Raw genomic sequence first — 12355 nt, forward strand, 5'->3', positions numbered from 1 at the left:
GGTCAAGGATGGAACCTGTATCACAGCAGTGACCGGAGCCACAGCAGTGACCGGAGCCACAGCAGTGAAAATGCCAGATCCTTAACCACCAGGTCACTAGGGAACGCCAGGATTTTTTTTTTTTCAATAAATATATACTACAGTACTACACAGTTGGAGGTTGGTTGAGTCCAAGGATGAGGGGAATACAGATAGGAAGGGCTGACTGTAAAGTTATGGTTGGTTTTTCAACTGCTTGGGAGTTGGCGCTCTTAACTGAAATATTTGTTTGCCATATTAATTTTCTTTTTCTTTTCTTTTCTTTCTTTCTTTTTTCTTTTTTTTTGTCTTTTTAGGGCTACATGGCATATGGAGATTCCCAGGCTAGGAGTCGAATAGGAGTTACAGCTGCTGGACTATGCCAGGCCATAGTAATGCCAAATCTGAGCCATGTCTTCTGCCTACACTGCAGCTTGCAGCAGTGCTGGATCCTTAACCCACTGAACGGGGCCAGGGATGGAATCAGCATCCTCATGGATACTAGTCACATTCATTACCGCTGAGCCACAACAGGAACTCTGCTATATTTATTCTTTAATCCACTAGAATTGGTTATCTATTTTTTACTCCTATGGAAAATCAGTTTCTCAGGGTCATTTATTGAGTTCTTCATCCTTTTGCTACTGATTTATGATGCCTCTACCTCTCTACTGTACACTAGATTCTCTTTCTCTCTCACACACACATGCATATACACACCCCTGTGTTTGTTTCTAGGATCCCTATTGTATTACATTAGTATTTGCCTCTCCATGCACCATAATGGGATTGATATACAAAGAAATATCTCTCTTCCTCAAAACATACACTTTGTTGTTTTGGTTTGACAAGGGCTCTCAATAATCCTAATTGGATTTGGAAAAATACATGTCTATATGATACCTCAAGTCTTTCTATCCATGTACATGGTATATCCCTCCACTTATTCATGTCTTCTTTAATGTTCTTCAATAATATTTTGTAATTTTCTCTATGAGAATATAGACTCCACAATATTTGTTGGTTTTGTTCACTGCTATAGCATCGGAGTCAAGAATGGCACAGGACATAGAGCAGATGCTTAATAAAAATTTGTTGTTTAATGAAATGTCATGTATATATTTTGTTAGACATATTCCTACATAACATATTTTTGTTGCTACGAAACAACAAAAAATTTTAAATAGTTTCTAATTTTTAATAGTTATCTCCCCTGGCAGAGTGGAATCAAGGCACGGAAGGACAAAGAGCCAATACAGGGTGCAATAACGAATAAATTGCCACTTGGGGTTATATGCAGGGGAGAGAATGAATCAAATGGTTAGGGAAGAGTGGGCACTAGTAGACAGCGTTGAGGTGAGTCCTGGCATAGAGTTGGTGCCTAAGAATTAAAGAGTGATTGAAAGGGACCAGAAATGACTGGTCATGTGACGAATTGAGCAGGTAATTTAGTGAAGGACCGTGTAAGGAAACTTAGATCCATGCACTGGTCAGAAGCTGACAACTTTTCAGATGCAGCGCTATTAGGTGCAGCCAGAGGAGGCGCTAGGCAGTGAGTGCCCACGGCTGGCAGTCAGTCTCTGGCCTGGTGTGCCCCAGGGGCGCGGAAGCATGGGGCTGGGAAAGAAAGGTTGAGGGAGTAGAAAGGTCTCGGCCACATCGGCCAGCACCGGCTACGATCGGCTACGATCGGCTTGGCTCTGTTTGCTGCGCGGGAAGGAGTGCCCTTGCCTCATCCAAACAGAGCGGCAGAGCGTCACTCCGTCACCTTGGCAACGAGACGCACAGGCTCGAGCCGGAGTCAGTGGCGGTTTGGAGCCGGCCCTGAGGAATCGTATCATGTCGCGACCTAAGGTAAGAGTGCCCCTAGATCCAGATGTTTCATCGCCCCTAGAGAGGGAGGGAAAACGCAGAGGGTTCAGAAGTTGAGGAGTCCTTCGAGGAGGGATTCCGGTTAGAATGAGAAGAAAATGATGAAATGAGAGAAAAGACTACAAGTCCCGGCATGCCGCGCGACGCCGGAGTTTCCGCGCTAGTCCAAGGAACCCAGTTTGCTGGCGGGAAATTTACGTAACTCTAGGATTCTAAACTGTACTCGGCGATTTTCGTGACCCTGAGGGACGCTCAGAATTTCTGATTTCCTGACCTGGAAAAGCTCTTAGAGATCTAGTCAGATCTAGTCACCCCACAGTCTTCTTGCTGCTGGCTCATCCATCTCCCAAATGCTAATTAGTGTCTTTTTCCAGGAGAGCCCAGAGTGCTGCCCAATGGGGACGCAGAGGTGAATCTGACAAGCCCCAGCCCTCTAGGAGTGCACAGGCCCATCCGTGTCCCCATTTCAAAAGTGGAAAAGATTAGACGCAGAGAGAGGAATGAATGACTCTAGAATCCAGGTCTCCCACCTCAGCCTGCTTCTTAACACGTGTTCCACCTCCATTTCTTTAATTCCCTCCCGAGGGTAATCACTCAGCAAAAGATGAGTGATTACATTGGGTCCATCCAGTTAATACAGGATAATCGCTGTTTTAAAGTCAGGTGCTTCACAACTTTAATTCCATCTACAACCTTAATTTCCCTTTGCCCTGTAATATAACATATTTATAGATTTGAACATGGGCACATTTTGAGGAGCATTATTCTGTTTACCACAATATACCATCATCACATAATTGGAAAATGAAAATGTAAAAACTTACAATAGGATCACAAAAAAAAAACCCCATACCTATGAATAAATCTAATTTTAAAAGTTTAAGACTTCTGTACTGAAAACTAGAAAACATTATGGGAATAAATTAAAGACAAATTAATAAAGAGATAGACCATATTCATAGAATGATGAATACAATAATTTATGATGTTACTTCTTCCCCAAATGATCTGTACATCCAATACAATCCCAATAAAAATATCAATATGCTTTTTTGGGTAGAAATTAGCAAGCTGATTCTAACATTTATATTGAAGTCAGAGGACCTCAAATTGCAAAGACAATCTTGAAAAAAAAAAAGTTGGAGGACTTGTACTACCTGATTTCAAGATTTACTAGAAAGCTAATTAAGACAGCGTGATAGTGACCTAAGAGTAGACAAATAAGTCAATAGAACAGAATAGAGTCTAGAGATAGATCCACCTATACATAGGCAATTGAATTTTGTCAGAAGAGCCCAAAGACTTCAGTGAGAAAAGGGAAAGTCTTTCAAATAAAGACCCTGGAGCAACTGAATAAACATACATAAATATGAGCAAATAAAAAATATTTTACTTGGATAATGCTGGAGGAGTTAGAGGGGTTGAATGGACAAAAGGGATAAAATTTCACTTGCTGGAGTTCCTGTCATGGCTCAGTGGTTAATGAATCCAACTAGGAACCATGAAGTTGCAGGTTCAATCCCTGGCCTTGCTCAGTGGGTTAAGGATCCAGCATTGCCATGAGCTCTGGTGTAGGTCGCAGATGTGGCTCAGATCCCGCGTTGCTGTGGCTCTGGCGTGGACCAGTGGCTACAGCTCTGATTGGACCCCTAGCCTGGGAACCTCCATATGCCGAGGGGGCAGCCCAAGAAAATGGCAAAAAGACCAAGAAAAAAAAAATTCAGCTGCTTTTTTTTGGGGGGGGGGCACTTAGTTCTGCCAGTTTGGTAAAGCTGTGTCCTCTATCCCCTTCCACTGGCTCTTTGGGGGGTAGGATTATATAGTAGGCAGATTCCTAAGATGGCCTATCTAAATCACAGATGGAGCCTGTGAATTTGATAGCATAGTTACTACCATGATTACAATATATTATGTTATTCCATCATAGTTGACTTGGACGAGGGGAGGGTTGGGAATCAGAGGGACAATGCTCCTGCTGGCCTGGAAGAGAGAAAATATCCATGCTGTAAACTGCCCATGGGAGCCACTTTGAAAGAAACTGCAAGTGGCCTCTAAGAGCTGAAAGTAGTCCCCAGCCAATGACTAGAAAGTAAACAGGGACCTCAGTCCTACAACCCCAAGTAACAATTCTGCCAACAGTCTAGAGAATCTTGGAGAAGGACTCCAAGCCCCAGAGGAGAAATATAACCCCAGTTATCACCTTGACTGTAGCCCTGTGAGATCTGGGGAGAGGATCCAGTGAAGACATGCCCAGGCTCCTGACCCATAGAAACCATGAGATATAGATTTATATTCTTTTAAGCCACCAAGTTTATGATAATTTGTTATGTAGCCACAGAAAATGAATACAGATGACAAAGTCTGTCCAAGCTGCAAAGATCATTCTGCATTGGTCTGATTTTGATTTCTTTTTTTCACACCTGCCTTAGGGATCAGTCTTACTAGGACTTAAGGCCAAACTGTTTCAGAGGAGATTAATACCTAACCCCCCTCCTTTGAGGATTTAGAAAGACCATTTTGGGTAGAAGGAATTAACATTGCCCTGAGTCATTGACTCAGCTCCTCCTGGATCATGGAGGATCAAACATTCAAGGTTAGAGTAGAAGGTCCAGATCCTTCTTACGTAGCCTGCTGAGTTCAGCCCTCCAACTGGGGTTCATAGTTGGACTTTTGGAAGATTGAAAACCAGACATTCACTATACTCGTCATCAGCATGACCATGCCAACTTGGCCAGGCTGGACCTTAGCATCTGAGCAGTGTTGAGTTTGATAGTTTGAGTATTTTAATGTGTGCAGTAAGTTGAGCTGGGAATACAGGATAGATTTGAAGGAAGTTACATCATTTTGCTTTTCTCATTGCAGACTCAAAATTACAAGGTCCATGGATTGCCAAAGGGAAAAGAGCGGTGAGTGATCCTACCCAATCCAATATACACAGAGCTGACTGCTTCCTTCCTTCCTTCCATTCATCCATCCCTTTGTCCGTCCCTCCTTCCCCCTTCTATAATAATATTAACAATAGCAGCAACAACAGCAACAACAAACAATTATTGAGCACTTAGTATGTGCCAGGCCAGGGCTAGTCACTTTACTTATATATCTTGAATACTTACCATAATTATTTGAAGTAGATACTGCTGCTAAGTCCATTTAACAAATGGGGAATCTGAAGCTCAGAGAGGCTAAGTTACTTGCTCAAGACCATAGGATCAGTTAGTGGCAGAGCTTGTTGGTCTTCAGGACCCACGTTGTATCTAAATGTGCTCTTTTGCCTCCTTCAACAACCGTGTGAAGTTGACTGAATATCTCAAATGTCAACTCCACTCTGATCCTCTGCTTCACTCTGCATCAGTAATCTCGACGCAGGAGTTCCCTGCGAACCCAGCAGTTAGCAAACGCGACTGGCATCCATGAGCACTCGGGTTCATCCCTGGCCTCGCTCAGTGGGTTAAGGATCCAGTGTTGCCATGAGCTGTGGTGTAGGTTGCAGGCACAGCTCGGATCCCGAGTTGCTGTGGCTCTGGCATAGGCTGGCAGTTATAGTTCTGATTGCACCCCTAGCCTGGGAACCTCCATATGCCATGAGCGCAGGCCTAAAAGATAAAAAAAAAAAAAAAAAAAAAAAAAAAAAAATAATCTCGATGCAGAACTCAGCACATCTTTGGATTCAGCACACAGAATCCACGTACACAAAGCAGGCTGGAGCAATGTAGACTTTACTGAAGATTTTTGTGGGGAGTTGGAAGAGACAGTTTACATTGCACAGACCATGGCATGTATTTTAGATTCTTCTGTCCCCTATTTTATTAGATATTGCTATCCTTTTTAAAGTCTTTCCTGGCTGCACCGCCGCGGAGGGCCTGTGTGGTTTCTGACCCGTCTCTCGTGCGGCACCCCTCCATCTCCTTTGCCGTCTTTCTCTCCCCACTGATTCTGTCTCTCCACTATCAAACCTTTCATGTTTGCAGGCAGAGCAATTCAGTTCTGTTCCAGAACTTACACACCAACAAAACAAGAGCCCTTTTCTTAATACGACCCACTATCTATTTTATTAGGGCAGATATCAATTAGAAATGTGCTCAACTATAAATAAGAGGAAACCCAATTAATGGTAAATTTTAAAACTTGCATTCTTTCCCTCTTCATGTAACGGAGTCAGAAGGGCTGGTATAGGGGTTCAACCATGTCAGAGCTCGTACCTGTGATTGTCTTGACCTTTTCCTGATGGACACCGAGTGGCTGCTACAGCTACGGCTTTCCCATCGTGATTAAGATGAGAAGAATCGGGGGAGGGAAGACTCAGGCTATTTCACTCTTGTCAAGAGAACAAACGGAGTTCCTGTCGTGGCTCAGCGGTTAATGAACCCGACCAGCATCCATGAGGACTTGGGTTCAATCCCTGGCCTTGCTCAGTGGGTTAAGGATCCAGCATTGCCATGAGCTGTAGTGTGGGTCACAGACGTGGCTCAGATCCAGTGTTGCTGTGACTGTGGCTCAGCTCTGATTCAACCCCTAGCCTGGGAACCTCCGTATGTCATGGGACCCTAAAACACAAAAACAAACAAAAAACCGCAAAAAAACCATCAAGGGTACAAACGCTTTGCAGGAACCCATGGTTCTGAGCAGTCTATGCTTTCATCTTATTGACCAGAATTGTGTCACCTGGACACCCTGGCTGCATGAGTGGCTAAGAATACAAGTTACACAAGTGGCATTATGCCATTATTATTCTGCACTCTGCTTTTGTCACACAAAATTGTACTCTCAGTATTTGTCCATGTTGGTGTGTGTAGCTCTGGATACATTTTATACACTCTATATCTATATCTATATATAGATATATAGATATTCCATTACATACCACAAGTTATTTATTTATCTTCCTCTTGAAAGGCACTTAGGTTGAGCCTTAGTATTGCTTTCCTCCAGAAGCCGACCCTGAGACAAGGATGTGAGAGCAAGTCTTTACATGGAAGGTGGTTCCAGTAAGCATTGGCAGGGAAGCAGGGAAGTCAGGCAGCGAAGGGAAAGGAACCAATAAAAGGTGCATTATGGATGGGTTCTTGCTGTGGGCAAGTGGGTTTCCATCCCATCAGGGACTCCTATGAGAGAGTATAGAGCACACTGCAGAGTTACCCCAACTGAGTGATGAGAGGGCTGGAGGATGTGTCCATCAATTGTCCATCAGTTGCAGTCATCATTGGTTGTATGCTCTTAGGGGAGGGAAGTTCACTCCCCGGTACTTCACATCTACTGCAAGCACAGGCTGAGCAGACTAGGGGCTAGAAAAAGCCCCCAGGTCAAGAGCTGCAGGTGCTGGCAGAGGAAAGCCCTCCAATTGGCATGCACAGGGATGGTGAATGTGCAAGAGATAAAGATGAGCCAAAAGTGTGTGCTGCAGATTACTTCCATAAAAATATGAACAATTACGAAGGAACATCCTTGTACGTGTATTTTGCCTAGTGCCTATGTAGGGTATAGGGCTAGACTAGACTGCCTGGTGGCAAGTATATGCACTTACCAAACACTGCCATGTGGTTCTCTATGGTGACTTCTACCATCAGAAGAGGAGTTTCCAGGAGTTCCCATCGTGGCTCAGTGGTTAATGAATCCGACTAGGAACCATGAGGTTGTGAGTTCAATCCCTGGCCTTGCTCAGTGGGTTAATGATCCGGCGTTGCCGTGAGCTGTAGTGTAGGTTGCAGATGTGGCTTGGATCCTGCGTTGCTGTGACTCTGGCATAGGCCGGTGACTACGGCTCCGATTCGATCCCTAGCCTGGGAACCTCCATATGCCCTGCGGGAGTGGCCCTAGAAAAGGCAAAAAAACAAAAAAACAAAAAAAAAAAAAAAGAAGAGGAGTTTCCATTTTAGCATATTGTTGCCAAAACTCGAGCTTTTAGATTTTTGCCAGTCCAATATGTATGAAGGAGTAGCTGATGGTTTTTATATGCCAAATTGCTCCTCAAAAGTTTATCCAATTTACACTCTCACCAGTGTTTTGTTGGATATTTATAATTTCTCCACATTCTTGCAAACACTTGGTATTTGCCTGATTTTATTTTTTTAGTTAGTTTTTTCTAGAGGCATATGGAGGTTCCCAGGCTAGGGGTCTAATCGGAGCTGTAGCCGCTGGCCTAGGCCACAGCCGCAGCAACGGAGGATCCAAGCCACATCTGTGACCTACACCACGGTTCATGGCAATGCCGGATCCTTAACCCACGGAGCGAGGCCAGGGATTGAACCAGAAACCTCATTATTCCTAGTTGGATTCCTTAACCACTGAGCCACAACGGGAGCTCTGGTATTTGCCCAATTTTAAACATTTTCTCCAGTCTGATGGATTTTGAAGCTGTGTCTCTTGATTGGATTAAGTTTAAATACTTCAATACTTTCGAGTGGTGGTTTTTGAATTTTGAGCTCGGAATCCTTTACAATTTAAAAATTATTGTGGTCTCTAATTTTTGGTTCAGTGGCTTATACTCATCAATGTTCACCATATTAGATATTTTAGGTGATAAATTTTTAAAAAATTCTTAATTCATTTGAAAAGCAATAACACACTCGTTACATAATCAGGTTAGTTAACACAGCCTTCGCCTCATGTGATTACAATTTTGTTTTTGTTGTATCAATTCTCTTAGCAACTTTTGAGTATATCATATAGTATAGTCACCATGCTGGAATTAGATCCTCAGAGTTTATTCCTCTTATAACTGGAAATTGGTACCCTTTCACTAACATCACTATCCTTTCTTAAACAACGGTCCAGTCACCAGTTAAGCTCATCCTATGAACTTTCAATAGCCGACATTATAGTTTTCAGTTCTAGAGTCTTCCATTTTGGTTCTTCTTTTTTTTTTTTTTGAATTTCAGTGTCTTTTCCACAATAAATCATATATTTACTCATTATATCCACCTTTTGATGTGTTTTATTTAACACATTTACAATATCTGTTTAAAGTCCTTATCCAATAATTACAGGTTGTTTATGGGGTTACCTAGTTTGGCTGTCTTTCCTCTTGATTACACACTATGTTTTTCTGCTTTATTATTGAATGTCTTATACTTTTATTTTGCATTCTGAATATTGTGTATAAAAATAGTGAAAACCAAAAAATTCCACACCCTCACACATCCACACCCACACATATGTGTGTGTGTATATGTGTGTGTACACACACACACATATATATATGTGTGCGTGTTTGTGTGTGTGTGCACATGTGCAGGCAAACCTCATTTTATTGTGCTTTGCTTTATTGCTCTTCATAGATATTTTCCAAATTGAAGATTTGTGACAACCCTGCATCAACCAGGTCTTGGTGCCATTTTTCCAACAGCATTTTTCCCTTCATGTCTGTTACATTTTGGTAATTCTCACAATACTTCATACCTTTTCCTTATTATTATTTATTGTGGTAATCTGAGATCAGCGATCTTTTATGTTACTGCAACAACTCACTGTGGGCTTAGACGATGGTTAGCATTTTTTGGCAATAATTTTTTTTTTTAGAGGCTCTCCCACGGCGTGTGGAGGTTCCCAGGCTAGGAGTCAAATCAGAGCTGCAGCTGCCGGACCACACCACAGCCACGGCAACACCCATATTCAAGATGTGTCTGCAACCTACATTGCAGCTCACAGCTATGCTGGATTCTTAACTCACTGAGCAAGGTCAGGGATCAAATCCGCATCCTCATGGATACTAGTTAGGTTCATTACCTCTGAGCCACAACGGGAACTCCTAAAAATTGAAATTTTTTTTTTTTGTCTTTTTTTTGCTATTTCTTTGGGCCGCTCCCGCGGCATATGGAGGTTCCCAGGCTAGGGGTCGAATCGGAGCTGTAGCCACTGGCCTACACCAGAGCCACAGCAACGCAGGATCTGAGCCGTGTCTGCAACCTATACCACAGCTCACGGCAACGCCGGATCGTTAACCCACTGAGCAAGGGCAGGGACCGAACCCGCAACCTCATGGTTCCTAGTCGGATTCGTTAACCACTGCGCCACGATGGGAACTCCAAAATTGAATTTTTAATTGTGGATTCATATGCAGTTGTAAGAAATAATACAGAGTGATCTCACATGCCCTTTACCCAGTTCACCCCAATGGTAACATGGAATAAAGCTATAGCACAGTGTCCCACCAGGATATTGACACTGATAGAGTCAAAATATGCAATACCTCCATCACCACAAGGCTCCCTCATAGTGCCTTTTATAGCCACCTTCGCTTCCCCTTCCCAAAGTACCCTATCCTTAACCGCCAACAACTGCTAATCTGTTCTCCATGTCAATAATTTTGTCATTTCAAAGAGTTTTATAATGGAATCATGCAATACATACTAACCTCTTGGGATTAGCCTTTTTCGCTCAGCATCATTCTCTAGAGATACATCTGATTGTCAAGTGTATAAACAGTTCATTCCCTTTTATTGCTGACTAATATTCCATGGAGTGTTTATACCATCATGTGCTTAACCATTCACCTGTTGAAGGTCATCTGAGTTGTTCCCAGTTTGGGTCTATTATCAGTAAATTTGTCATAAATATTCAAGTATGGGCTTGTGCATTAGTTTTCCTTTCACTGGTATAAATGCTCAGGTTTACAATTGATGGGCTATGTAGCAGCTGCATACTTAGTTTTTTGTCTTTTTAGTGCCACACCCACGGCATATGGAAATTCCCAGGTTAGGGGTCGAATTGGAGCTGCAGCTGCAGACCTACGCCACAGCCATGGCAACATGTGATCCGAGCTTTGTCTGCAACCTACCACACAGGTCACAGCAACCCCAGATCCTTAATCCACTGAGTGAGGCCAGGGATCAAACCTGTATCTTCATGGATACTAGTCAGGTTCGGTACTGCCGAGCCACAATGGGAACTCCTATTTTGAGTGAGTTCTTGTATAAAATATGAGGTTTAAGCCTAGGTTCATTTTTTGCACATGCATACCCAATTGCTCCAGCACTATTTATTGAAAAGGCTATTCTTCCTCCATTGAATTGCTTTTGTTCATTTGTCAAAATTCAGTTGGACATATTTGTGTGGGTCTATCTCTTGGTTCTTTGTTCTGTTCCTTTGGTCTATGTCTCTCTGCCAATACCACACAGTCTTGATTACTGTAGCTACAAGATGTTTTTTTCTTTTTTTTTTGGCCTTTTTTTTTTTTCCATTTCTTCCGCCACTCCTGCGGCATATGGAGGTTCCCAGGCTAGGGGTCGAATCGGAGCTGTAGCCGCCAGCCTACGCCAGAGCCACAGCAATGCGGGATCCGAGCCGCGTCTGCAACCTACACCACAGCTCATGGCAACGCTACATGATGTTTTGAAATTGGTTGGATTTTATTTTTTTCAAAATCATTTCAGATATTCTAGTTCTAATATCTTTGCCTTTCCATATACATTTTGGAATTATTTATATCTTCCAAAAAACCTTACTAGGATTTTGATCCCAAGAATCACATTAAATCTGCACACCAATGCGAGGAGAATTGACATCTCTACTCTGCAGTGTCTTTCATTCCATCGACATGGTAGGATTCTCAGTTTATCTAGATTTTCTTTGATTTTTTGCATTTGCATTTTGTAGTTTCCAGTACCTAAATCCTGCACTTGTGTTGTTAGATTTGCTCCTAATTATTCCTCTTTTAAAAAGTAATTGTAGGTGTTCCCATGGTGGCTCAGTGGTAACAAACCCAACTAGTATCCATGAGGAGGCAGCTTCGACCCCTGACCCCACTCAGTGGGTTAAAGGATCTGGTGTTGTCATGAGCTGCTGTATAGGTTGCAGACACAGCTCAGATCTAGCGTTGCTATGGCTATGGTGTCGGCCAGCTCCAATTTGACCCCTAGCCTGGGAACTTCCATATGCCACAGGTGCAGCCCTAAGAAGACAATTAAAATAAAATAAAATAAATGTAATTATAAATTGCATTTTAATTTTAGTGTTTATGTGTTCATTGATAATATATAGAAATGTAATTGCATTTGGTATGGCTTATTTATATCCTATAATCTCACTGAACTCACCTTTTAGTTTGTGAGTTGTTTTTTTGATTCTCTAGGAATTTTTACATAGTCATCTGCAAAAAGAGACAGTTTTCTTTCTTCCTGTCTGATCTGTATCCCCTTTCTTGCCTGATTGCACTGGCTAGAACTTCTAGTTCTATGTTGAATAAGAGTAGTGAGAGTGGACATCCTTGCTTTCTTCCTGTGTTCTTTATATGTTCTTCAAATGTGGTTGGGTTTTTTTGTTTTGTTTTGTTTTGTTGTTTTTGTTTTTTGTCTTTTTAGGGCTGCACCTGTGGCACATGGAAGTTCCCAGGCTAGGGATTGAATCAGAGCTACAGCTGCCGGCCTACGCCGCAGCCATGGCAATGCGGGATCTGAGCTGCGTCTGCGACCTGCACCACAGCTCACAGCAACACCAGATCCTTAACCCACTGAGCGAGGCCAGGGATCAA

The 12355-nt window shown here is 42.6% G+C and overlaps 1 protein-coding gene across 1 annotated transcript in view; it reads left to right on the plus strand.

Annotated features, from left to right (window-relative positions):
• TTLL9 (tubulin tyrosine ligase like 9) overlaps nt 1649-12355 on the plus strand; it is a 54389-nt gene continuing 43682 nt past the window's right edge. Inside the window, exons 1-2 of the mRNA XM_003483936.4 lie at nt 1649-1872; nt 4753-4796. Of these exons, the coding sequence (XP_003483984.3) occupies nt 1858-1872; nt 4753-4796 (59 nt within the window). The 5' untranslated portion in view covers nt 1649-1857. The remainder of the gene's footprint in view (nt 1873-4752; nt 4797-12355) is intronic.

This window comes from Sus scrofa, chromosome 17 (genome assembly GCF_000003025.6).
Source record: "Sus scrofa isolate TJ Tabasco breed Duroc chromosome 17, Sscrofa11.1, whole genome shotgun sequence".
In the NCBI taxonomy this organism is placed as follows: Eukaryota; Metazoa; Chordata; class Mammalia; order Artiodactyla; family Suidae; genus Sus; species Sus scrofa.